The 27,838-nt window shown below is 45.1% G+C and overlaps 2 protein-coding genes across 2 annotated transcripts; both read left to right on the top strand.

Annotated features, from left to right (window-relative positions):
* Positions 1-18: 18 nt before the first annotated feature.
* On the top strand, positions 19-23,574 carry LOC103889611 (ADP-ribosylation factor 2; the record flags this gene model as incomplete). The annotated part of the gene is made up of 4 exons (XM_054537166.2): positions 19-172; positions 5,601-5,711; positions 17,426-17,550; positions 20,665-23,574. Coding segments are annotated over 4 exons (552 nt in total), but the record flags the coding sequence as incomplete, so codon positions are not given.
* A 625-nt stretch (positions 23,575-24,199) lies between these two features.
* On the top strand, positions 24,200-26,913 carry LOC100431834 (putative uncharacterized protein encoded by CRHR1-IT1). The gene is given in 3 exon segments (XM_002827392.4): positions 24,200-24,907; positions 25,707-25,864; positions 25,866-26,913. Coding segments are annotated over 3 exon segments (474 nt in total). The 5' UTR covers positions 24,200-24,822; the 3' UTR covers positions 26,097-26,913.
* The last annotated feature ends 925 nt before the right edge of the window (positions 26,914-27,838 follow it).

The following is a 27,838-nucleotide window of genomic DNA, read 5'->3' as shown; positions in this document are numbered from 1 at the left end:
GTTACAGAATTCAATTAAATTACAATAGGAAACATTTTTGAAAAGCTCTTTAAAAGTCTATTTGGGAAAAAAGAGGTGCGGATTCTTATATTGGGTTTGCATACAGCTGGAAAAACCACCATCTTGTATAAATTGAAGCTGGGGGAGACTGTGCCTACCGTCCCTACAGTAGGTAAGTTAATGAAAGACCTGTGGCAATTCCAGTTTACAATTTAGTATGTTATATATATTTTTTAGGTTCTGTTTCACCAGAGAAATATGTTTTATTTTTACATGCTTCTTATGTTATTGAATAATTCTTTTTAAAAATCTTGTCTACTCCAAGAGCATACATTTTTAGAGGCCAAAAACCAGGTTATATTATGTATCCTTTTTTTTTTTGACTCTGTCACCCAGGCTGGAGTGCAGTGGTGCATCTCTGCTCACCGCAGTCTCAACTTCCTGGGCTCAAGTGATCCTTCCACCTCCCTCCTGAGTAGCTGGAACTACAGGCGTGCACCAGCATGCCCAGCTAATTTTTGTATTTTTGGTAGAGACGGGGTTTTGTCATGTTGCCTAGGCTGGTCTCGAACTCCTGGGCTCAAGCGATCCTCCCGCCATGGTCTCCCAAAGTGCTGGGATTACAGGCGTGAGCCTCCACGCCTGGCCAGGTTATGTATCCTTTTCTAGTGGCTTGCACATTCTTAGGTTCACAAGGGAGACATATGAACACATGGAGGCTAAGCAAATTTAACCCCATCTGCTTGGCAAAAAAGAAAAAGTTAATGGGCAAAACAGGGAGGGTAGTTCTGCTCCCCACTCCTCGCAGCTAGTGTCCCAGCAGAAGGCTGAGGTGGGAGCTGGGAATCTGCTGATGCCTCTTCAGTCGGCCTCTGTTCCAGCTGGCCTGCCTTAGTGGCAGCATCTCATCTGTCTACACCAAGTACACTCCCAGTGCTTAGAGATGGAGTGTGATTTCTTTTCTTCACTGTGGCTCAAACCAACTGCTTGAGATGATGTCCAACTAGAGAAATAGACAAGCTGGCTGCATTGCTCTTACTGTGAACCAGCACTGTGTTTTATGGGCTTGTTAAGAGATTTACAAAGCGAGTTTTGACAGAACTGAATCTTTGCCTTGTGAACTGCCTCTAGATCCAAACTTCTGACTGAGGATACACCCCACAGGGTGGCATGTGAACATTACTACTGTTCTGAATATTAGGCACAGGACTCAAATGATCAACTTTCTTTTTCTTTTTTTTTTTTTTTGAGATGGAGTCTCTGTCACCCCAGGCTGAAGTACAGTGGCGCGATCTCGGCTCACTACAACCTCCACCTCCTGGGTTCAAGCGATTCTCATGCCTCAGCCTCCTGAGTAGCTGGAATTACAGACATTCACCACCATGCAAGGCTAATTTTTGTATTTGTAGTAGAGACAGGGTTTCACCATGTTGGCCAGGCTGGTCTGGAACTCCTGACCTCAAATGATCTGCCTGACTAAGTGCTGGAATTACAGGCGTGAGCCACCGCACCCAGTCTCCAAATGATCAACTTTCAACTTGGGCAGTAGCTGCAGAGATTGCATCGATTGAGGAGTGGGAAACCGAGGAGAATGTTCGAGTTATGAGATGGTTGTGTGTAAGGTAGTAATTTGGTTAAATTTTTCAAATGGATAAGCCAGTGCTGTCCAGAAGGCACTTTCTGCAGTGATTGAAATGTTCTCTGTCTGTGCTGTTTAGTGTCATAGCCAATAGCCATGTGACTGTTCATGTGCTTGAAATGTGGCTAATGCAACTGAGGAACTGAACTTTTTTTTTTTTTGAGATGGAATCTTGCTCTGTCACCCAGGCTGGAGTACAGTGGCGTGATCTCAGATCACTGCAACATCCGCCTCCTTGGTTCAAGTCATTCTTCTGCCTCAGCATCCTGAGAAGCTGAGATTATAGGTGCGTGCCACCACACCCGGCTAATTTTTGTATTATTAGTGGAGACGGGGTTTTACCCTGTTGGCTAGGCTGGTCTCGAACTCCTGACCTCAGGTGATCCGCCCACCTTGGCCCCCCAGAGTGTTGGGGTTACAGGCATGAGCCACTGTGCCTAGCCGGGAACTGAACTTTTAATTGTATTTAACTTTTAAGTTTATTTTTTATTTATTTTTATTTATTGATTGATTTTTTATTTTAACTTTAAGTTTAAATAGCCACATTGCCAGGCACAGTGGCTCATGCCTGTAATCCCAGCACTTCGGGAGGTTGAGGTGGGAAGATCACTTGAGACCAGGAGTTCGAAACCAGCCTGGCCAACATGGTGAAACCCCATATCTACTAAAAATACAAAAATTAGTAGTGGCATGCACCTGTAATCCCAGCTACTCAGGAGGTTAAGGCAGGAGAATCACTTGAGCCCGGGAGGCAGAGGTTGCAGTGAGCTAATATTGCCCCATTGCACTTCAACCTAGGTTACAGAGCAAGACTGTGTCTCAAAATATAAATAAATAGGCCGGGCGTGGTGGCTCACGCCTGTAATCTCAGCACTTTAGGAGGCCGAGGTGGGCGTGTTACCTGAGGTCAGGAGTTCGAGACCAGCCTGGCCAACATGGTGAAACCCCATCTCTACTAAAATTGCAAAATGGGCGTGGTGGCAGGCGCCTGTAATCCCAGCTACTTGGGAGGCTGAGGCAGGAGAATCACTTGAATCTGGGAGGCAGAGGTTGCAGTGAGCCGAGATCGCACCATACACTCCAGCCTGGGTGACAAGAGCGAGACTCTGTCTCAAAAACAAAACAAAACAAAACCATAAACAAATAGTCACAAATGGCTAGTGACTATGTATTGGACAGAGCTGGGGTAGACAGTTGTTCAATGTCATTTATTGAATAATTTTTCCATGCTGATTTGAAATGCCTTCTTTGTCACATACTAAATTCTCACTGGTATGTGTGTCTTTTTCTCGACAACTACCTGTTGCATTTATATTTGAACTCTATTCAAGTGTTATTAGAGCTTGGCATATCCTTAAAAATAATTCATTATTCATTTTCAGAGATTTCCTGGTTATGCTTGCTTGTTTATTTCTCCAGGTGAAATTTTAGATAATTTTGCTAAGTTTCCTGCCCCTGCCCCTACCATCATTATAGGATTGGAATGGCATTGTATTTATTTATTTAGCAAGAATTTAGATTGTTGCAATGTAATGAGTGTCTGTCACTAAAATAAGGCATGACTAGAATTGAGTTTTGGAAGGTGAGCAGGCCCAGCTTGCTTGGGTCTTTACAGTCATGTTTGGGATTTGGGCATGGGAAGCCACCAAGGGGACATCTTTCCTTCTTTTCCTTCCCTTCCTTCCTTCCTTCCTTCCTCCCTTCCTCCCTGCCTCCCTGCCTCCCTCCCTCCCTTCCTCCCTTCCTCCCTTTTCTGTCCTTCTCTTCCTCCCCTCCCCTCCTGTCCCCTCCCATCTCTGTCTCTCTCTCTCTCTCTCTCTTCCTCTTTTCTTTCTTTTCTGTCTTGGATCTTATTCTGTCATCCAGGCTGGAGTGCAGTGGCATGATCTCAGCTCACTGCAACGTCTGCTTCCTGAGCTCAAGCAGTTCTCCTGTCTCAGCCTCCCAAGTAGCTGGGACTATAGGCACACGGCACCAACGCCTGGCTAATTTTTGTGTTTTTTTGTAGAGACAGGGTTTCGCCATGTTGCCCAGGCTGGTCTCGAACTCCTGAGATCAAAGCAATCTGCCCACCTCAGCCTCCCAAAGTGCTGGGGTTACAGGTATGAGCCACTGTGCTGGGCCTATTCTTTCTTTTTTTAATTTTTAATTTTATTTTTTAGGGAGATTATTCTTTCTTTTTTAAATTTGAAAATATTCCAATCAAACATGAATGTGTAGAGAAATGACGTGACCACACTATGTGTTTTTAAGCTATTGCTTTGATTAGAAGATGGTGACCGGATGGAGAGAGGGAGAGTGGCAGAGGTGAAATTAGTTATATGGTTTCAGGAATTGAGGCTAGAAATGATGGTCTGTTGGGTTAGGGTGACTATTAGTTGTTTAAGGGGTTGAATTGATAAGATGTGGTAGTAGGGTTCTAGGGTGCGAGCATCGGATGTTTCCAAGGCACCTCTCAGGCTATCAGCTTGTGGAACGAAGTCAATGATGGGATAACTAGCAGAGGAGGAGGTTGGGGGTAGGGACCTTAAATTCCATTTTTCACTGATCACCTTGTTTTGGGGCCTTGAAGACATTTGCCAAAGCTGTTAGATTATGCGCCTGAAGCTCAGGAGAGAGGGCTAGGTTGGGGGATTTAAATCTCAGAGTTAGTACAGAGAGAGGAATGAAGTCGTGGGAGTGAGTGAGATTGCCAAGGGAGGGGTGCAGAAAGAGGAGAATGGATGGGGCCAGTGAGAGCCGGGGGGACTCCGTCATTGCAGGATCAGTTAAACATGGCTGAGTTCACTAAGGAGAATGAGACAGTACAGCCATAGAGATAGAGGAAAAGGGAAGCTGGGGAAGGGTGTCAAGGAGGGAGTGAGCAGTAGGGTCAGAGAGAAGATCAAATTATGGAAGAACTGAAAAGGCCTGTGTTAGATTTATTGACCTGGTGATCACTGTTGACCTTAGTGAAAACCAGCTACCCAACATGGTGGAGCAGAGCTAAGGTGCTGTTGCGTGAGAGGACCAAAGAAAGCTCAGTGAATGTAGCCACACTCCTTTGAGACATTTGACTTTAAAAAAGCAAATAGGCCAGGCGTGGTGGCTCATACCCGTAATCCCAGCACTTTGGGAGGCTGAGGTGGACAGGTTGCTTGACCTCAGGAGTTTGAGACCAATCTGAGCAACATAGTGAGACCCTGTCTGTACAAAAAATTTTTTAAATTTAGCTAGGTATGGTGGCTCATGTTTATAGTTCTAGCTACTTGGGAGGCTGAGGCAGGAGGATCCCTTGAGCACAGGAGTTTGAGGCTGCAGTGAGCTATGATTGTACCTCTGTGCTCCAGCCTGGCCAACACAGCAAGGCCCTGTCTCTTAAAAAAAAAAAAAAAAAAGCAAATAGAGGGTGAAGATGCGAAGGAAGAGGGTGCAGATGAAGATGTGGGGATCAAGGAAAGGTTTGTTTTCTTGTTTTTAAAGATGTAAAAGGCTTAAGCATGCCAAGGTGAACAGATTGGAGATATTCAGATATGGGAGAGAATAGGAATAGTAAAAAGTTCCAGACAGTCTGGGTGGAGTGGATCTGGCTCATGGAGGGAGTTGGTGGAAGAGAGTTACCTTCTTCTGTTGTTCAACAGGGAGGAAGAAAAGCATGGGTAAAGATGTAGACTGGCTTTTACACTGTATGGTGGAAGTGGAAGTCAGTCCCATCGGTGGCTTCTCTGCTCTGAAGTGCACTGTGATGGTCTCCTGCTGAGAGAAAGGGTAGGTGCGTGGCTGGAGATTGGAGAGTAGAGAAGGTTTGAGACACCTGTCCTGATGAATGGGCGAGGGGGCCAGCACATTCTCTTTGAAGGCTATAGATCTTTGACTAGCAGGCTGCTTTGTAAATTAAAAGTACTATCCGCATGTTGAAATTATTTTGAATTGTTCAACCAGCACAAATCATAATTAAATGTTTTCCCCATATTTCATTTAGGTTTCTGTACGGAGACAGTAGAATATAAAAATATCACCTTCACTGTCTGGGATGTTGGCAGCCACTTCAAAATCAGACCTCTGTGGCGGCATTTTTTCCAGAACACAAAAGGTAAAGATTATTCAGTCTGTAGCCTTGATACTGTTTCTGTGAAATGTCTCTAAGTGATACCTTGTGGTGCTCTGCTCTATTTACACTGTCAGCCATTTCCTCTCTTAGGGTCTCCTTATACTTACTGGGGAGGTTTCTTTTGTGAGACAGAGTCTTGCCCTGTTGCCCAGGCTGGAGTGCAGTGGTGTGATCTTGGCTCCCTGCAACCTCCGCCTCCCAGGTTCAAGTGATTCTTCTGCCTCAGTCTCCCAAGTAGCTGGGGTTACAGGCATGCGCCACCACGCCTGGCCAATTTTTGTATTTTTAGTAGAGATGGGGTTTCGCCATGTTGGTCAGGCTGGTCTCGAACTTCTGATCTCAGGTGATCCGCTCACCTTGGCCTCCCAAAGTGCTGGGCTTATAGGTGTGAGCCACCGTGCCCAGCCCCCCTGTCTACTTTAAATCACTACTAGATTACTTATAATGTCTACTAGCATGTAGACATTTTTTTTTACTGTCGCGTTATTTTTATTTATTTATTTACTTATTTATTTTTTGAGATGAAGTTTCACTCTTGTTGCCTAGGCTGGAGTGCAATGGCGTGATCTAGGCTCACCACAACCTCCGCCTCCCGGGTTCAAGTGGTTCTCCTGCCTCAGCCTCCTGAGTAGCTGGGATTACAAGCATGCACCACCACGCCCGGCTAATTTTGTATTTTTAGTAGAGACGGGGTTTCTCCATGTTGGTCAGGCTGGTCTCGAACTCCCAATCTCAGGTGATCTGCCCGCCTTGGCCTCCCAAAGTTCTGGGATTACAGGCGTGAGCCACCGTACCCGGCCTGCGTTATTACTTTTTAATATTTTTGGTTCAAGGTGGGTTGAATCCGTGGATACAGAGGGCTGACTATAGTTTTTACACCCTGATTTTCATGTAAAATATTAACCATATGGAATCCACAAATTACTCATTTTAGAATTTATTTGGAGTCTGTCTGTTTTGAAGATTCTCCTGCATGTCCTTGATAGTAAAGGCTTACATATTCGTCAGTCTTTCCAGACCAAATACCCAAGTTGACTGTCCCTTTTTTTTTTTTTAGCACATTTTTATTTGCTTAAGCTTCTAAAGTCGAATGTAATATCATTTGCACAAATAAAAATTAACAGTTGGTCAACTAAGAGAGCAAAGTATAGAGTGTTTTTCAAGGGATGACTGTGGCTTTCAACTTTAAAACACAAACCTGATTGAAATGTGGTGGTGTGAACATGGCAATGGGAGGTACTCTTCTGCAGGTTTAGGAGAACATTGCCAAAAGCAATGTTGATGCTTAAATTTCAAAAGATTTGGGTTTTGTTGTTGTGTTCTTAGCATTTCCCTCAAACATTTTATTTTGAAATTTTTCAAATATGCAGAGAAGTTGAAAGATACTCACATTCTTATCAATTAACATTTTGCCACATTTGCTGTATCTCTCTGTATATGTATGCTTTTCTTTTTTTTCTTTTTTTTAATTAAGTATTTATTGATCATTCTTGGGTGTTTCTAGGAGAGGGGGATATGGCAGGGTCATAGGATAATACTGGAGAGAAGGACAGGAGATAAACACATGAACACATAAGGCCTAGGCAGAGGTCCCTGCGGCCTTATGCAGTGTTTGTGTCCCTGGGTACTTGAGATTAGGGAGTGGTGATGACTCTTAAAGAGCATGCTGCCTTCAAGCATCTGTTTAACAAAGCACATCTTGCACCGCCCTTAATCCATTTAACCCTGAGTTGACACAGCACATGTTTCAGAGAGCACGGGGCTGGGGGAAAGGCCATAGATCAACAGCATCCCAAGGCAGAAGAATTTCTCCTCCCAGACAGGGCGGCCGGGCAGAGGCGCTCCTCACTTCCCAGACGGGGCGGCCGGGCAGAGGCGCTCCTCACATCCCAGACGATGGGCGGCCGGGTAGAGGCGCTCCTCACCTCCCAGACGGGGCGGCCGGGCAGAGGCGCACCTCACTTCCCAGACGGGGCGGCCGGGCAGAGGCGCTCCTCACTTCCTCCCAGACGGGGCGGCCGGGCAGAGGCGCTCCTCACTTCCTCCCAGGCGGGGTGGCCGGGCAGAGGCGCTCCTCGCTTCCTCCCAGGCGGGGCGGCCGGGCAGAGGCGCTCCTCACCTCCCAGACGGGGCGGCCGGGCGACTGTCCCTTTATATTTTATATCATTGTTTTAGCTGTTACCTTTGGCAATTAACTCTATTTGCAGTTATCTTTTCCAGGCTATAGATTTTAGAATGTTTTTTCTCAAAGTAGTGCCTTTATTTTTTTTTTAACTTTTTTAGTGGAAAATCCAAAACAAATACAGAGAGGATAACATAACGAACCCCCATGTACCCATCACCAAGCCCCAACAGTTATTAGCATTTTGCCCATCCCAGACATGATGCCTTTTATTCATATGTCCTTTAGTGTTCATTTCCAACTGATAAGGCCTTTTTATATATATATATATATAATCTCCATGCTATTATAACATCTCCAAAATTAATAATAATTCTTTAATATCTAGCACCTAGTCCTTATTGTAATTTCCCCATTTGTATCAAATGTATCCTGGCTGGGTGTGGTGGCTTACACCTGTAATCCCAGCACTTTGGGAAGCCAAGGCTGGTGGATCACCTGAGGTCAGGAGTTGGAGACCAGCCTGGCCAACATGGTGAAACGCTGTCTCTACTAAAAATATGCAAAAAAAATTAGCCAGGCGTGGTGGTGCATGCTTGTAATCCCAGCTACTCAGGAGGCTGAGACAGGAGATTCTCTTGAACCCAGGAGGCGGAGGTTTCAGTGAGCCGAGATCGCACCATTGCACCCCAGCCTGGGTGACAGGGCGAGACTCCATCTCAAAAAAAAAAAAAAAGAGAAAAAAAAAGTATCCTTTCTACATCTTTTCTACATTTGCTTTGTTTGCATCTGGATCAAAGTTCGCACAGTGCATTTTGTTGTTTTGCCTCTTTAGTCTTTTATTCTACAGCAGTCGTTCTTTTTCTCTGCCTTTTTTTTTTCCTCTTTTTTTTTTTTTTTTGAGACAGGGTCTCATGCAGTGGCACAATCTTGGCTCACTGTAACCTCTGCCTCCTGGAGTCAAGCGATGCTCTCACTTCAGCCTTCCAGGTAGCTGGGACCACAGGTGCATACCATCACGCCTAGCAAATTTTTTTGTACTTTTTGTAGAGATGGGTTTTCACCATGTTGCCCAATCTGGTCTCAAACTCCTAGGTTCAAGCATCTGCCTACCTTGGCCTCCCAAAGTGCTGAGACCATGGTGTGAGCCACCTTGCCTGGCCTCCCCTTTTTTTTTTTTTTTTTGTTTGTTTGTTAACTGTTTATTCCACATTCTGGATTTGGCTGATTACTTTATTATGGTGCCATCTAACTTGCTTGGCTATCTGTGGATTTCCTGTGAACTGGTTGTTTATTCTAGAGACTTGATTAGATTTTGGTTCATTTCAGGGGCAATAATACTTCATAAGTATTCTTCCTATCCTAACACAGAAGTTCGGTTGTCACACTTAGACATTTTTTAAAAAATTTTTATTGTGGCAAAGTATATATAATATAAAATTTACAAGTTTATTCTTAAGTGTACAATTCAGTGGCATTAAGTACATTCACCATGTTTTACAACCATCACCACTGTCCAGTTCCACAATTTTTTCATCATCTCCAACAGAAACTTTGTATCCATTAAGCAATAACTGCCCATTCCCTTCTCCCCCACCTCTCATTAGCCTTTATTCTATCCTTTGTCTATGAATTTGCCTATTCAGTGGAATTGTATATTAGTCTTTGGAAGTTTAGCTGCCTGGCCTCTTTCACTTAGTACAATGTTTTCAAGGTTCATCTATGCTGTAGTATGTATCAGAACTTAATTCCTTTTATGGCTGAATGATATTCTATTGTATGGATATACCACATTTTGTTTATCCATTCATCTATCGATGGACTCTTGAGTTGCTTCTGCTTTTTGTCTATTATGAATAATGTTGCTATGAACATTCATGTCCAAGTACCTGTTTGAGTCCCTGCTTTGAGTTCTTTGGGTATATGCCTAGAAGTGGAATTGCTGGGTAACTATGTTTTCTTTTTTTTCTTTTTTTTTTTTTTTTGAGACAGAGTCTCCCTCTATTGGCCAGGCTGGAGTGCAGTGGTGCAATCTCGGCTCACTGCAACCCCAGCCTCCTGGGTTCAAGTGATTCTCCTGCTTTAGCCTCCCAAGTACCTGGGACTATAGGCGTGAGCCACCACGTCCAGCTAGTTTTTTTGTATTTTTAGTAGAGACAGGGTTTCACCATATTGGCCAGGCCAGTCTCGAACTCTTGACCTTGTGGTCCACCCGCCTCGGCCTCTCAAGGTGCTGGGATTATAGGCATGAGCCACTGCACCCGGCCTCATTCTTTTTTTTTTATTGTGGTAAAATACACATAACTTAAAATTTAGCATTTTAACAATTTGTTTTGTTTTGTTTTGTGGTAGTGATGTTTTTGTGAGATGAGGTCTCTATATGTTACTCAGACTGGTCTCGAACTCATGGGCTCAAGTGGTTCTTCTGCCTCAGCCTCCTGCATAACTGGGACTACAGGTGTGCACCACTGCACCCAGCTCTATCTTAAACATTTTTAAGTGTATAGTCAGTCATAATGTTCTGCAACCATCACCACCATTCATTTCTATAACTATTTTCATCTTGTAAAACCGAAACTTTGTACCCATAAACTATAACTTCTGTTCTTCCCCCACCCTCTCCCCCTACTCCCTGGCAGCCACCAGGTTGTCACATTTTTAGTGATGCCAAATGGTTTCAGATGGTATCAGCCTAATTCCCCTGAATTAAAATTCTCCATCAACTTTTCACCTGATCATTTTAGCATCCATTGAAAACTGTTGCCTAGACCCATTATTTTATTAGAAGTTACAAAATGGTGATTTTTCCCCCCTCCTAAATCTTGTTATTCCTCTGCATTTATTAGCTAAAATCCTTCTAAACAAAGAATTCCCTCATCAAATATTTGGTTTCCCTGAAATATAGTTTGTACAGGAAAGGCTGGAAAAATGCTTTATTCTTTTCCTTCGTGGATTTTCAGAGAAACCACTGGATGCCCCACAGCTTCCATGGTGACTCTTAGATGTTTGTATCTTCGTGTTTCGATCTGCAGATTATGTATTTTTTTGATACTCAGAGCGTCCATTTATCTTGGACTGGCACTTGACAACTTGGCAAACCCTTGCAGTTTCTTAACTGTAATAAAACTAGAACACATGGGTTTGAACCACAGCTCTGTAGTGAAACCTTGAGAGAGTTAGGTAACCTCGTCTGCCTCAATTTCCTTATCTTAAAATGGAGATAATACCTACTGCCTGCATCATTGGGCTTAAATTACTTATGTAAAATGCTTCATTTCGTGGCTGGATGACAGTAGGCACTCAAAAGCACAAATTGTTTGAGGTTTCACTTCATCATTTCTCTGGCAGAATTCTTTTTTCTTACCCTACTGGGAGTTTTCACATTCAAATACCAAGATGAAATAAATACCTTTATTTCTTCAATCTTCTCTTCATAACAAGCCTAATTTTACTGAGTTTCGGTAGCTATTGTTTTTGATGGTAAGGAGCTGGCTGTATTCTAGGACCTTGGGGTGGGAAATTTGGACTTTTCATAAAATAGCAATTGGGAGCTGTTGGAAGAATGGACTTGCCGTGAGTGGTCTTGGATGCAGCCCCTATTTTTTCTGCCAGTTTCTAAAGATCAGGCTGTCTTTTAGTTTAAATTTTTTTCATCAGTATGTTGAGTATGACAGAACTTAATGCTTTTAGCTCTCTATTAAGACATTTAACTGTGTTTCACTTGTATAGATTGGAATTTGAACAGTTTCTGATTTCTATTTTATTTTATTTTATTTTTATTTTTTTGAGACAGAGTCTCGCTGTCTCCAGGCTGGAGTGCAGTGGCGCCATCTCAACTCACTGCAACCTCCACCTGCCAGGTTCAAGCGATTCTCCTGCTTCAGCTGCTCGAGTAGCTGGGACTACAGGTGCGTGCCATGCCCAGCTAATTTTTGTATTTTTACTAGAGATGGGATTTTACCATGTGGGCCAGGATGGTCTTGGATCTCTTGACCTTGTGATCCACCCGCCTTGGCCTCCCAAAGTGCTGGGATTACAGGCGTGCATCACCGCGTGTTTTGTTTGTTTGTTTGTTTGTTTGTTTTGTTGAGATGGAGTCTTGCTCTGTCACCCAGGCTGGAGTGCAGTGGTGTGACCTCGGCTCACTGCAACCTCCACCTCCTGGGTCAAGCAATTCTCCTGCCTCAGCCTCCCGAGTAGCTGGGATTACAGGTGCCCGCCACCATGCCTGGCTAATTTTTTATATTTTTAGTAGAGATGGGGTTTCACCATGTTTGCCAGGCTAGTCTTAAACTCCTGACCTCCAGTGATCCGCCCGCCTCGGCCTCCCAAAGTGCTGGGATTACAGACGTGAGCCACCGCGCCTGGCCGTGATTTCTTAATTGATATTTTTATAGAAGGCATAAGATGGTCCATTAGTTATTATGGAGAAATATTTTTCTCCTTGATTGTAGGTTGTTATTTTAATTTGTTGAATTGTAGCATATCTATCTGGTTCAAAATTCGAAAGTAAGAAAAGGTGTATACTCATCATTTGGTATCTGGGGGATTAGTTCTAGGACCTCCCATAGATACCAAAATCCTTGGATATTCAAGGCCTTCATATAAAATGGTGTAGTATTGGCATAAAACCTATGCACATCCTCCTGTATACTCTAAATCAGTGGTCCCCAACCTTTTTGGCACCAGGGACTAGTTTCGTGAAATATAATTTTTCCACAGACCCGGGGACCGGAGAGGGGGATCAGGGATGGTTTTGGGATGATTCAGCACATTGCATTTATTGTGCACTTTATTTCTATTATTATTACATTGTAATATATATTGAAATAATTATACAAACTCACTGTAATGTAGAATCAGTGGGAGCCTGAGCTTGTTTTGCTGCAACTAGATGGTTCCACCTGGGGGTGATGGGAGACAGTGACAGATCATCAGGCATTAGATTCTCATAGGAGCACACAGCCTAGATGCCTCGCATGTGCAGTTCACAATAGGGTTCACGCTCCTATGAGAATCTAATGCTGCAGCTGATCTGACAGGAGGTGGAGCTCAGTTGGTAATGTGAGCGATGGGGATGGGACGCGGCTGTAAATACTGATGAGGCTTCTCTCACTCACCTGCTGCTCACCTCCTGCTGTGCAGCCCCGTTCTAACAGGCCCAGTTCTTAACCGTACTGGTCTGTGGCCCAAAGGTTGGGGACCCCTGCTTTAAATCACCTCTAGACTACTTATAATGCTGAATACAACATAAATGCTGTATAAATAGTTGTGAAACTCTATTGTTCGGGGAATAATGACAAGAAGAATGTCTGTACATGTTCAGCACAGACGTAGGTTTTTTTTTTTTTTTTCTGAATAATTTCTATCTGTGGTTGGTTGAATCCATGGATATGGAACCCATGGATGTGGAGGGCCAATTATATAGTAACAAGTCACTGTCTCATTCCTGTCCCTTAACCATTTGGTTCCCCTCTCATAGACAACCTTTTTTTTTTTTTGAGACAGAGTTTTGCTCTTGTTGCCCAGGCTGGAGTGCAATGGCTCGATCTCGGCTCACTGTGACCCCTGCCTCCTGGGTTCAAGCGATTCTCCTGCCTCAGCCTCCCGAGTAGCTGGGACTACAGGTGTGTGCTACCATGCTCAGCTCAGTTTTATATTTTTAGTAGAGGTGGGGTTTCACCATGTTGGCCAGGCTGGTCTCAAACTCCTGACCTCAGGTGATTTGCCCACTTTGGCCTCCCAAAGTTCTGGGATTATAGGCATGAGCCACCTTGTCTGGCTGACAAACATTTTTATTTCTTGTATATCTGTCCAGACATACTTTATGTATATACCGGCAGCTCTATATACATATATTCCCATTTAAAAAACACATTAATAGTATACTATTCATGTGTAAATATACTTTTTTTTTTTGAGACGGAGTTTCGCTCTTGTTGCCCAGGCTGGAGTGCAATGGCACGATCTTGGCTCACTGCAACCTCTGCCTCCCAGGTTCAAGCAATTCTCCTGCCTCAGCCTCCCGAGTAGCTGGGATTACAGGCATGTGCCACCACTCCTGGCTAATTTTGTATTTTTAGTAGAGACAGGGTTTCTCCATGTTGGTCAGGCTCATCTTGAACTCCTGACCTCAGGTCATCCGCCCTCCTCGGCCTCCCAAAGTGCTGGGATTACAGGCATGAGCCACTGTGCCCAGCTGTAAATGTGCTTTTTGTACATTCTCTTAGTTCAGATGTAGGACCAGTCTGATGTTAGGTTCTTAGGTCAGGACCTATATAAAGATAGTATAAAATGGTACCTAATATTACAAAGCTTTTTTAGGAATGGCAAAGGGATAATATGGCAGCTTCCTCCCTGTCAGTTCGGCATTGGTGACTAAGGATCTCAAATTTCTGGATAATCTGGCTTGCTTAGTTATGACGACAGACCAGAACTTGCTGATAGCATATGAAATCTTCGGGGGAGTTTTGAATGTTTTTCATTTTTTAGTCTGATATGATGTAGGAGACATGACATTGACTCACATGCAAGCCCCAAACACGCTGAAGCCGCAGGAGCTCTCTATCAGCCATAGTAGGCTGTTCTGTAGCCGTTGGTTCAGGCAGCTGTGGAGTGGGCCTGGGAGGCATGGAGGGAAAGGGAAGAGGGCTGGCACTGGTTTACTCTCCTAGACATAGTGAAATCTCATGGTCAAAGGAAACCAAGAAGTCATCTTACCCTGCTACTATTTTCCTTCCAGAGTCTCTTCTGCAGGCTCCCCATGAATTGTGGCTGAAGCTGTGCACAAAGAAGTATCTCCAGTGACAGGAATGCCTTCTGAGGCAGCCCATTGCATCTTCATCTGCTGACACTCTGCTAGGCTGACTTCTGTAGTTTTCACCACTGAACTTCAGTCCACCTCACAGAGCTCTATACAACACCTGAATCCTCTTTACATCATAGACTTTCAGCTACTTGAAGATAGCCATCAGCCGCTACATGAGTCTTTTCTCCAGGTAAAATCTCCAGTTATAGCAGCTGTTCTTCATATGGCCTAATGTCTAATGCCTTTGCTCTCCTGGTCATTTTTTGAATTTCTTCAGTTTGCCCATGTCTCAGAGTGTGGGGTCCAGCACTGCCCATGTAACGTTCCCAGGATATTCTGACTGATGTAGAGTAAGCCTGGTATCACCCATGTCCTAGGAACTGAGACCCCATCACTGCTGGTGATGCAGCCTAGGATCAAACTGTTCTTTTGGCAGCCACTTCACATTTTTGTGTTAAAGGCTTACTGTTAGCCAAACACAATTTGTTTGTTTGTTTGTTTTTTGTTTTTTCCAAGACAGGGTCTCACTCTGTCACCTAACTGGAGTGCAGTGGCACGATCTCGGTTTACTGCAACCGCTGCCTCCCTGGTTCAAGCAATTCTTTTACCTCAGCCTCCCAAGTAGCTGGGACCACAGGTACGCATCACCACACCTGGCTAATTTTCGTATTTTTAGTAGAGATGGGGTTTTGCCAAGTTGGCCAGGCTGGTTTCAAACCCCTGACCTCAAGTGATCTGCCCACCTTGGCCTCCTGAAGTGCTGGGATGACAGGCGTGAGCCACCACACCTGGCTGACAGATTGTTGTTATCATTAATGTCACATGAACTACTGCCAAAGGCGTCTCCCCTTCCTGTGCTTGGAGGGTGTGTTGGATGCCACCTGTGCCCCTCCCTGGAGACGCTTTTGGCCCCACAGCTTCCTTCAGCCAATGCAGCAGTGACTGGGTCTGTGCAGGTTTTGGTCACCTTCACTCAGGTGTGATGGAGTGGTGCCTTTCTTTGGCCTGCCCCAGGTATCTTTTACTTCTTGGGATGTATTTGATGCTATAGTATGGAATGCTGCAGAGACTTCCAGCACCAACCCCCTGGAGTTGGACTTTATTTCACAGATTGAGGGCACCATCCTCCACAAGAATCCCCAACTTCAGCCACCAGCTGGCAGCAGGTTTGGGGGTCCTCAGCCCACCCTCACTTCTGGCCAGATGGCTACAAATTTGGCGATTTCCACTACCCCCTCAGGTTTGATCACTTGTTAGAATGATTCACAGAATTCAGGGACATGCTATGCTTACAATTACAGTTTTATTAATTGATCAATAAAGCAAAAGGATACAAATGAACCAGTCAAAAGGAAAGACACATAGATCTGGGAGGACATCAAATGCAAAGCTTTCATTGTTCTCTCCCCATGGAGTCAGGGGCTGTTACCTTTCCAGCACATTGATGCGTGACAATGTATAGAGTATTGCCAACCAGGGATGTTCTCCTGAGCTTGAGTATTTGTCATTTTTATTGGGGCTTCCTTGCATAGGCACTATTGATTGAATCATTGGCCATGTGACTCAAACTTTAGCACCCTCATTTCCCCAGAGGTGATTTTGTTAGCATCCACTATCTAGGGGCCCACCCTGAGTCACCTTGTTAGCATCAACTTACAGATGTGGGCCCGCCATGATAACAAAGACACTGCTATCACTCTGAAAAGTCCAAGGGTTTAGAGGCTACCTTCTAAAAACTGGGGGCAAAGACCAGCCAAATTCATTACTATACAGATGCCCATAGGAATCTCTTGGTGTTCATACCAATGTGACCCAGAAGTATGGGTGGCCTAACACCTGTTGAGTTGTTCTTGAGCAACAGGGAATGGGTACTGAAGGATACTTGTTTCCTCTTTTGTCCTCTGGGTGGACAGTTCTGACAGGCATTTGATATGGCTTCTTAGAATGTCTAGCAACAGTGAGCAGTGGTCCCATAGTGGGGGCCCAGCTTGATAACTTGTCCTTCTATTGTCTGTCCCTCCTGCCCTGTTTTACTCCCTCAGCCCCTCATTCCTGCTCTCTGGGATCACTTCCCAAAGAAAGTACCTGCACTTAAGCTTTTGTCTCAAGTTTTGCTTTAGAGGGCTAGCCCTAGAATGCTATTTATTATACTAAACTTTACCTGTTTTAAAAAACAATATTTTGGCCAGGAGCAGTGGCTCATGCCTATAATCCTAGCACTTTGGGAGGCTAAGGCAGGCGGATCACCTGAGGTCAGGAGTTTGAGACCAGCTTGACCAATATGGTGAAACCTCGTCTCTACTAAAAATACAAAAATAAGCTGGGTGTGATGGTGCGCCTGTATTCCCAGCTAATCGGGAGGCTGAGACAGGAGAATTGCTGGAACCCAGGAGGTGGAGGTTGCAGTGAGCCGAGATCATGCCACTGCATTCCAGCCTGGGCTGCAGTGAGACTCCGTCTCAAAATAAATAAATAAATTAATTAATTTAAAAAAACATGTTTTTTTCCCTGATGTGGAAATTAAGTGATTAAAAAAATGAGACTTTTTCAGGATATATTCTTGTTGTTAATATGGTGCAAGGCTGTGATGCTTCTGCAAAAGTGAGTTGAGTGTATAGCAGGCCTCCTTACTATAGAGATGATGTATCCTTCCATATCGATTACCTTTGTGAAGTCACACACACAAGCAGGGAGAAGTCGTGAAGATACATAAACAGCTGCGTTTTCCAGGCTGAGATCACTAACATGCTCGTGATTTCTTTCTAGGTCTGATTTTTGTAGTTGACAGTAATGACAGAGAGCGGATTGATGAGGCCCGGGAAGTGCTGACTTACTTGTTAGAGGACGATGAGCTCAGAAATGCAGTTTTATTGGTATTTGCCAATAAACAGGTATGTTGTTATTGGCTTTCTGAATGCTGGAACTGAAATTTACTGCCAAATGTCTCACTTATAAATACAGACATTTAAATGAGATGTCTGCCTCCCTCTCTCCAGTACCAACCATAATGTCTCCCACCATCTCCTTGCTAGAATGTCTTTTTTTTTACTGAGAGAGAGTCTCACTCTGTTGCCCAGGCTGGAGTACAGTGGTGTGATCTCAGCTCACTGTGACCTCCACCTCCCGAGTTCAAGTGATTCTCCTGCCTCAGCCTCCCAAGTAACTGGGATTATAGGCATGCGCTGCCATGCCCACCTAATTTTTGTATTTTTAATAGAGACTGGGTTTCACCATGTTGGCTAGGCTGGTCTCGAACTCCTGACTTCAAGTGATCTGCCCACCTCGACCTCCCAAATTGCTGGGATTACAGGTGTGAGCCACCGAGCATCAACTAAGTTCCAGACTTGGTTTTAGGCTTAAACCAAGACAGACAAAGTCCTTGTGTTCTTGGAGTTTATGCTGCTAGTGGGAAGAGAGTCAACCAATAAATAACATGTAATGTGCCAGGTGTGGTGGCTCATGCCTGTACTCCCAACACTTTGGGAGGCTGAGGCGGGGGGATCACTTGAGCCCAGGAGTTCAAGACCAGCCTGGGCAACATAGTGAAACCCCATCTCTACAAAAAAGTACAAACATTAGCTGGATGTGGTAGCATGCACCTGTGGTCCCAGCTATTCAGGAGGCTGAGGTGGGAGGATCGCTTAAGCCTGGAAGTTCGGGGCTGCAGTGAGACGAGATTATTCCATTACGCTCCATCCTGGGCTACAGAGTAAAATAAATAATAATATGTGTCAAATGGTTTTTATGTGTTGTGGAAGAAGGAAAAGCATAGTAAAGGGTCAGGGCAGGTGTGGGAAAGACTGGGAATGCCTCTCTGATAAGATGACATCTGAGCAGAGACCAGAAGGCCGGGAGGAAGGGAGCCACATGGTTCTAGGAACAGCATGGCAGCCAGTGCAGCTGGAACAGAATGAGCAGGGGAGAGAGAGAGGAGATGAGATTGAATCATATAGGGCCTGTTTTGGAGGAGGAAAAGGGCTTGTACATAAATGTAAAACAGTAAAAAAACATGGGAGGAAGACCAAGCGTAGAACTATCCAGCCTCAGGACTCTGAGCTAAACTAAGCATGAAAAAGAAGGTAGAAACAACCACGTGGAATTGTACCAGTCTGAGATGACCACCGTCACATTCTGACATCCTTCTTTCACTTTCTCTTCCATGAGTACATTCATTATGTATTTGTGATCATACTGTTTTGACAATGTTGCATCCTGTTTTATCACTTTAGATTTATCAAAATCATTGTCTCTTTGTTATCCAACTCTTTGTAGACTTGATTTTAAATGGTGGATGGATCATCATTTGTACAACTGTTACTCTTACTGTTCAGGTTCAATGTCAGTCCAGAGTTTGCACTAGTGAACATATGACTATTAAAGAAAGAAAATGAATCTGGAGGGTGTGTGTGTGTGTATGTGTGTGTGATTTTTTTGTTTTGTTTTGTTTTGAGACAGGGTCTTACTCTGTCACCCAGGCTGGAGTGGAGTGGTGCAATCACAGTTCACTGCAGCCTCGAGCTCCTGGGCTCAAGTGATCCTTCTTCCTCAGCCTCCCAAGTAGCTGGGACTGCAGGCATGTGCCACCATGCTCAGCTAATTTTTAAATTTTTTTGTAGAGCTGAGATCTTGCTATGTTGCCCAGGCTGATCTCAAACACCTGTGCTCAAGCTGTCCTCCCACCTCAGCCCCGCAAAGTGCTGGGATTACAGGTGTAAGCTACCGTGCTTGGTGCCTCTGTTGTTTTCAGTGATAAAAACAGAATGTTCTCATGGTATAAATACGCATACAGTTCAGAATATTCAAGTGAAATATTCTAGTGCTACTATTCATTGTTAAATTTATTCTTTCTCTTATCAGAGATCCAACTTTCTCTGCCTGTGTAAGCAATTATATGATTGTGTTCTTTCACTTAGCGTATCTTGGAAGTCCTTCCATATCAGTACATCTACAGCTTATTTATTTATTTATTTATTTATTTATTTATTTGTTTGTTTATTGAGATGGAATTTCACTCTTGTTGTCCAGGCTGGAGTGCAATGGCACTATCTCGGCTCACCACAACTTCCGCCTCCTGGGCTCAAGCAATTCTCCTCCCTCAGCCTACCGAGTAGCTGGGATTACAGGCATGCGCCACCACTCCTGGCTAATTTTGTATTTTTAATAGAGATGGGGTTTCTCCATGTTGGTCAGGCTGGTGTAGAACTCCCAACCTCAGGTGATCCGCCTGCCTCAGCCTCCCAAAGTGCTGGGATTACAGGTGTGAGCCACTGTGCCTGGCCTTACTTTGTTCTCTAATGCTGATTTATTCAAATTTAGTTTGAGCTTATTCTGTGCCAAGCACATTTCAAGGCACTTGGGATACATCAGAGAACAAGACAGACCAAGATTCCTGCCCTTGTAAAGCTTGCATTCTAGTTAGGGGAGACAGATAGATAGTCAATAATAAAGATACTTAAATAAGTAAATGTCATGATATAGTAACGTATGGTGAGTGCCATATTGAAAAGATGGAACAGACCACTTCGGTGAGGTCTCTGGTCCAGGAGGCTTTGTAAACCGTAAGGACTCTGACTCGTATCCTGAGAGAGGGGGAACTGTTGCAGTTTTGATAGAAGAATGATTCAATCTGATTCACCGATGGCTGGGTTGAGAATAGGCTTCACAGGAGCAAGAGCAGAGAAGTAGGGAGGCCAGTTAGGAAGTTATTTCAGTCATCCAGGTGAGAAGCGATGTGGCGTCAGATCGGGGTGACAGCCGTGGAGTGAGTAAGTGGTCAGATTCTGGATAAATTTTGATAGTAGAGCCATTAGGAGTTCCTGACAGATTGGCTGTGACATTGAGAGAAAAAAAGTAAGGATAATTTCAAGCTTTTTGGCCTGAGCAACTGGAAGGTTGGAGTTGCCATCAACAGAGAAGACTGTGGGTTTGGGCACGTTTAGCAGGGAAGAGCATATTTCGCTATGTGGATACAACTATACATTGATTTTTGAATGTTCTTTTTCAAGGATCTCCCTAATACTATGAACGCGGCAGAGATAACGGACAAGCTCGGCCTCCATTCCCTCCGCTACAGAAACTGGCACATTCAGGCTACTTGTGCCACTACTGGACATGGGCTTTATGAAGGCCTGAACTGGCTCGCCAACCAGTTCCAGAGCCAGAACTGACCAGAAGGATCTATCCTTTGTGCCTTGTGGCCACATCAGCTAGCCTCTGCTGTGTGCACGTGTATGTGTGTGCTGGGAGTGGAGGCAGCTTTCTCATGGTGCCTTATCCATGCCATAAGAAAAGCGGTGTTACATTTTAAGAAACCCAGTGTTAAGTTTTAAATACCGCCTTCCATTTCAGTAGTTTTGATGATCATTTTTGCAATTGATGGAGAAGTCCAGAGGGCTTGCTGGTGCTCGAAGGCCAGAGCGGGCTTCATGGAGGTGAGTTGGAGCCAGCACTGAGTTCAGCTGTTGCAATCCTGGTCTGGCATCTGGAGTCCTGTTAGTCTTTCCTTTTGTAAAAAGGAAGGAATTGTCATTCTTTTTTTTTTTTAAACCATATTATTACTGTACCTTTTCATGTTTGTTTATTTTTTATTAAAAAAAAATTTTTTTGAAACAGCCTCCCACTTTGTCGCCCAAGCTGGAGTGCAGTGGTGCGATCTCAGCTCACTGCAACCTCTGCCTCTCGGGCTCAAGCAATCCTCCCACCTCAGCCTCCTGAGTAGCTGAGACTATGGGTGTGCACCACCACACCTGGCTAATTTTTGTATTTTTTGTGGAGACAGGGTCTCGCCATGTTGCCCAGGCTGGTCTGTAACTCCTGAGCTCAAGGGATGCACCCACCTCAGCCTTCCAAAGTGCTGGGATTACAGGCATGAGCCACTGCGCTACCCAGAAATCGTCATTCTTTACCATCACTGCTGGAGCTAGCAGCTCACTCTTCAGTGCTTTAAAGCAAATGATCCTCAGGAAAGAAAAGGTATTTGCTTATTGCAGGTGCAGAGAGGCTCAGATTGGAACTTTTCCCTGAAGCTATATTGTAGCCCAGATTTCCTGATGTAACTTGCTTTATTTAAAGACATCAGTGAGCTTTTTCAGTGGCACATCAATACTTCATAACACTAGGAAGGTATCCAGCCTTTTCCTTATGCTAATTCCTTCCCTTATTTGCCAGATGGGGACCCTGTGGGGAGGTGACCCAGTGTGAGGCCGAAGCTCTTTCCCAGAGCCCCACAGGCCAGTGGAGGGTCGTGTTTGCGCTCTGGGCATCGCCGTCTTGGGTCTCGGTCCCCTGCGACTGCAGCTGCTACATCCCTGCTCCAAGATAAATGTTCTTCCCATGAAGCAGACGGTTCACTTTTGGGATGGCGCTGTCCCCAGGTTTGGCTGTCTCAGTCCAGATGATGTTTGGTTAGTTTCCATTCCCAGAACCACAAGCCTGTGAGTTCTGAGAGTTTGTGACAGAATCGAGAGGCTAATTTGGGAGATGTGAGATTCCCAGCCCACCTGGTATTGCCCCCGAGTTAGTGGTAAATTTTGCTATGGAAAATATCTCTTGTCAAGACCAAGCTCTGGCGCATTGCCTTCCTCTTTTGGATGGCCATGGCATCTCATGAACCACTTGGAAATGTGTTTTATGTTGTTCTCCAAATATTAATAAAAATATCTTGGAGAGGAGGTTCGCTAAGTAGTCTAGAGCTCGTTTGTCCAGACAATTGTTGGCCATATTAGTACCTAAGCACTTCTATTTAACCTTCTTCTTCTTTTTTTATTTTCTTTTTGAGACGGAGTCTTGCTCTATCACCCTGGCTGGAGTACAGTGGCGTGATCTCGGCTCTCAGCAACCTCTGCCTCCCGGGTTCAAGCGATTCTCCTGCCTCAGCCTCCTGAGTAGCTGGGACTACAGGCGCCCACCATCACGCCCGGCTAAATTTTGTATTTTTAGTAGAGACACGGTTTCATCATATTGGCCAGGCTGGTCTTGAATTCCTGACCTCAAGTGATCCACCTGCCTCGGCCTCCCAAAGTACTGGGATTATAGGCGTGAGCCACCACGCCTGGCCTATTTAACCTTCTAAAACTACTTTTTCAAGAAATCTTCACTCGAATTATAGAAGATTGGCCAGGCACAGTGGCTTATGCCTGTAATCCCAGCACTTTGCGAGCCCAAGGTGGGAGAGTCGCTTCAGCCCAGAGTTTGAGATCAGCCTGGGCAACATGGCGAGAACCTGTCCCAAATTTTAATATAAAAAATAAAATTAAATAAAAAATTATACAGGAGGGCCATGTCAGGTGAATTTTAACTGAAGCAAACCTTATTTATTCATAACAATGAAGTTGATATTACTAGGAAAAAATTTCATTCCGTGATAAATGTGTGGTGTCATGTTTTTCTTTAAAATATTGAATTTAAAGAATGTTCATTGCAATACTGGTAACTAAGTCCAGATTTGCTTTTTAACCATGGAGTAATTTCTGAGAAATATTTGTTTTATTTTATTTTTTTGAAACAGAGTCTTGCTCTTGTTGCCCAGGCTGGAGTGCAATGGTGTGATCTCTGCCTCCTGGGTTCAAGCGATTCTCCTGCCTCAACCTCCTGAGTAGCTGGGATTACAGGCGCCCTCCACCACGCCCGGCGAATTTTTGTATCTATAGTAGAGATGGGATTTCACCATGTTGGCCAGGTTGGTCTCGAACTCCTGACCTCATGATCCGCCTGCCTCGGCCTCCCAAAGTGTTGGGATTACAGGTGTGAGCCACCGCACCCGGCCTCTGAGAAATATTTAGATTGTACGCCTCAAATGGGCAGGGACTGTGTCTTACACTTTTGTATTTATGCTACAGTGTACCTAGTACAGTGCCAGTCCTCGTTAAACACTTATTGGTTGCTCAGACAATAAAGAACTTGCTTTGGAAGGAGGAGAGGATAGTCGTGTGCTTCTGAATATATTGAACTTCTTGAAATCTCTTTCCCCATCAGTTTTAGCAGAGTTTCTATTGAAACTCCTAGGGTGTGTTTATGGAAGACAAACTCAGACGTGCTGTCCTGGCCTTAGCCCTGGCAGTACGCCTTGCCTTTTCACGGCACATCCACTACAGCCTTTCCCACACTGTGACACTGGAGCCTGTGAGTCAGAGTAAGTATAAGTGGGGAGCACTTTTCAGTACAGTAGTTTTGAGGAAAGACTTGGGTCTCTGAAAGCCATGTTTGCATCCCTGCTATGTCCGTCACTGGCTGCTAGCCTCAGGCCACTGACTCCTAGCCTCTGTATCTCAGAGCCTCAGTTTGCTTAAATGGGGATACTGATACCTGCCTCATAGAGTTATGAGGATTAAGTGTCTCCTACCTTTGAATGTCTTGCTCCAGTGTTTCCCTGGAGATATCTTGTCCAAGTATGAACAGCAGTGCTGGCCACAAGCTCATCAGCATTATTATTATTATTATTATTATTATTGTTAAGGAAGAGTCTTACTCTGTCACCCAGGCTGGAGTGCAGTGGCACAATCTCAGCTCACTGCAACCTCTGCCTCCCGGGTTCAAGTGATTCTCGTGCCTCAGCTGCCCGAGTAGCTGGGATTACAGGCGTGCACCACCACATCTGGCTAATTTTTGTATTAGTAGTAGAGACAGGGATGCACTATGTTGGCCAGGCGGGCCTTGAACTCCTGACCTCAAGCGATCTGCCCGCCTCGGCCTCCCAAAGTGCTGAGATTACAGGCGTGAATCACCGCACCTGGCCACTTTTAAAACATTTCTATCACCCTGAAAAGAAACCTGGTACCCTTTAGCAGTCACTCCTCATTTCCCCCATCCCCCGCAGCACTGGGCAACCACTAACCACTGACCTACTTCCTGTCTCTAGATCTGGTGGAGATGCTTTTTAAACTTTTTTTACTACCCTGTGGTCCCTGAGGAGCCTTACACTGAGAAGTTTTCTCCCATTTTGTCTTTCATTCTCCCCATCCTCTTTTGTTCTAGTGCATGGCATGGGAAGCCCTCTCTAGGAGGATGCTGTGGCCACACAAGCGCTGGACGAACCGCTGGAGTAGGTGACTTCCAAGGTGTCCTAATGTAGTAGCTATTAGACCAGCTCCTGCATTTGGCCAGTAATTAGCGTGCTGCTGCACATTGCCACTAGATGGTGCTGCTGCTCCATCCCAACTAACCACATGCATCCCTGGCTGGGGTCAGCCTTGGGGTTTCCCAAGTGTAGAGGAATCCATCTCTGTGCCTGTGGTAATGGCTGGACACCAGGAGAGACCCAGAAAACAGGGATATTCCTAGAAGAGAAAGGCAAAATAAGCACTCAGAGCAGAGGACGTTTGAGTGTCAATAATGAAGGTGGCAGCAGTAATCATGGCTATCATTTACTAAAAATAGTGGATATTGGCCAGACATGGTGGCTCACACCTGTAATCCCAGCACTTTGGGAGACCAAGGTGGGTGGATCACTTGAGGTCAGGAGTTCGAGACCAGCCTGGCCAACATGGTGAAACTATCTACTAAAAATACAAAAATTAGCCAGGTGTGGTGGTGCATGCCTGTAGTCCCAGCTACTTGGGAGGCTGAGGAAGGAGAATCACTTGAACCTGGGAGGCGGAGGCTGTAGTGAGCTGAGATCGCGCCACTGCACTCCAGCCTGGACAACAGAGCAAGACTGTCTAAAAAAAAAAGTAGATATTGTGCTAGTCACTTGATACACATTATCTCTGATCTTTGCACCAAGCGAGGCATGTGTATTATGTCTGCATTACAAAAGGGGAAAAATTAAGGTTCAAGAAGATAAAGTGGCCAGGCATGGTGGCGCATGCGTGTAATCGCAGCACTTTAAGAGGCTGAGACAGGCGGATTGGTTGAACCCAGGAGTTCAAGACCAGCCTGGGCAACATAGTGAGACCTCATCTCTACAAAAAAATAAAATTAGCTGGGTGTGGTGGTGCGTGCCTGTAGTCACAGCTGTTCGGGAGGCTGATGTGGAAGGATCACTTGAGCCCGGGAGATAGAGGCTGCAGTGAGATGAGACTGAGCCATTGCACTCAGCCTAGGCAACAGAGTGAGACCCTGTCTCAAAACAAAACAGAAATAACAAAAAATAAGGTGACTTGCTTGAGGCCACATGGCTGTGAGCCAAATACAGGTCTGGGTTACCAGGGCTCACATACTTCTAAGTACACCCTACTGCCTTGGAATCTGCTGAAGACCAAGCCCCTGCCCCCCAAGCCATGGCAAAGGAGGAGGGAAGGAAGCAAAGGTGCCCAGTGGGGACAACTCGGGGAGGGGGGAGGTGCCCAGGGCCCAGGAAGGCCAAGCAGCATGTGGCAGGGCAGCATCAGGTGACACCCAAGAAGGAATGAGGAGAGGATGTGAGGAAAGAGCCACAGCACAGAGGCCTGCTGTTAGGTCAGTGGAGACCACGGCCCATGGGACCTGGATCTACCCTTGATGCTAATAATATTCTTTGGGGAAAAAAACTATAATCACAAAGTTTCTGCAACTGGACTGTAGTCATGGTTGCAGAACTGTATAGATTTACTAGGAACCATCAAATCGTTCACTTACAATGGGTAAATTGTACAGTACATAGGTTATCCCTCAGTAAAGCTGTATGAAATTTATAGTCATGAAACCAATAGTGACAAGGGAGCTGGGTAAGTGGTCTCAGCCGTGCTGTAGGCACTTTGAGAAGAGGAAGAGTGGCATCTCTGGTTTAATGAAAGAAAGCCTGGCCCATGGCGTCCAGCTTCTGCTTGAATACTTTCAGTGCCTGGGAGCTCAGTACCTCAAAGCAGCCCACTCTGGTTTAAGATCACTCTCTAATCCTTAGAATGTTGAAATACATCATTATTATTCTTATACTGCTGTGAAAAATAAATGTCTTTGTTTTGCCACATAACATTTCTCTGAGAGCTTGAGGACAGTTATTGCATTTTCCCAAGTCATTTTTATCTCAGACAGAATTCCCTGATGACCTGTAGGTTTTTTGTTTTTTTGTTTTGTGTGTGTGTGTGTATTATTATTTTTTTTTTTTTGGAGATGGAGTCTCACTCTGTCGCCCAGGCTGGAGTGCGGTGGCGCGATCTTGGCTCGCTGCAGCCTCCACATCCCAAGTTCAAGCAATTCTCCTGCCTCAGCCTCCCAAATAGCTGGGATTACAGGTGTGAGCCGCCACACCTGGCTAATTTTTGTATTTTTAGTAGAGATGGAGTTTCACTACATTGGCCAGGCTAGTCTTGAACTCCTGGTTTCAGGTGATCCGCCCTCCTCGGCCTCCCAAAGTGCTGGAATTACAGATGTGAGCCATTGCACTCGGCTCTCCCTGTGTTTTTTACAGGACAAGATTTCCAGCCTCTCCCATTCTCCTGGTAGCTCTCCAGGAGCTGATCTGTCCACATCCTTCTTAAAATGTGGGGACCCATGGGGAACCTGAGATTCTGCAGATGCCAGCCCAGTGCTGTGTGGTTAACAATTTGGATCCTAGCATTAAGACCCTGGGTTCAAATCCTTGCTCCATTGTAAGCCAGCTGTGTGACCATGGTTAAAAACATCTACCTTTCTGAGCTCTAATGTCATCATCTAAGTTATTGTGAGGATTGTACTGACCCACACTTTCTACCTGCCCAATCCCTTGAGGTGGGCTCAACCTGGGTTGGCAATGGTTGGGCAAGGGAGAGCGATCCAAACAGCAAACTGTCACACTGCTGATAAGCCAAGCAGAGACACAGCCACAATTAGGAGAAGGGGCTCTGCCATCTCTGTCTATCAGGCTTTTCTCTCATGGAGCTGTAACCCCTGGTAAAGGAGGTGAGGAACTTGCTGGGGGGAACACACAAACACCTGCTGATGTGCCTGACTTGGATACCCAGGAAGTTGCTGGCTTTCTCTTCCTTTCCCCAACATTTTTATTTGTTTGTTTGAGACAGAGTCTCGCTCTGTCACCCAGGCTGGAGTGCAATGGCGTAATCTTGGTTCACTGCAACCTCTGCCTCCTGAGTTCAAGCGATTCTCCTACCTCAGCCTCCTGAGTATTTGGGACTACAGGCATGCGCCACCTCACCTGGCTAATTTTTGTATATTTAGTAGAGATGGGGTTTTGTCATGTTGGCCAGGCTAGTCTTGAACTCCTGACCTCAGGGGATCCACCCGCCTCAGCCTCCCAAAGTGTTGGGATTACAGGCATGAGCTACC

The sequence above is a fragment of the Pongo abelii genome, chromosome 19 (assembly GCF_028885655.2).
Source record: "Pongo abelii isolate AG06213 chromosome 19, NHGRI_mPonAbe1-v2.0_pri, whole genome shotgun sequence".
NCBI classification, from domain to species: domain Eukaryota; kingdom Metazoa; phylum Chordata; class Mammalia; order Primates; family Hominidae; genus Pongo; species Pongo abelii.
This window is presented reverse-complemented; position numbering and strand designations above follow the sequence as displayed.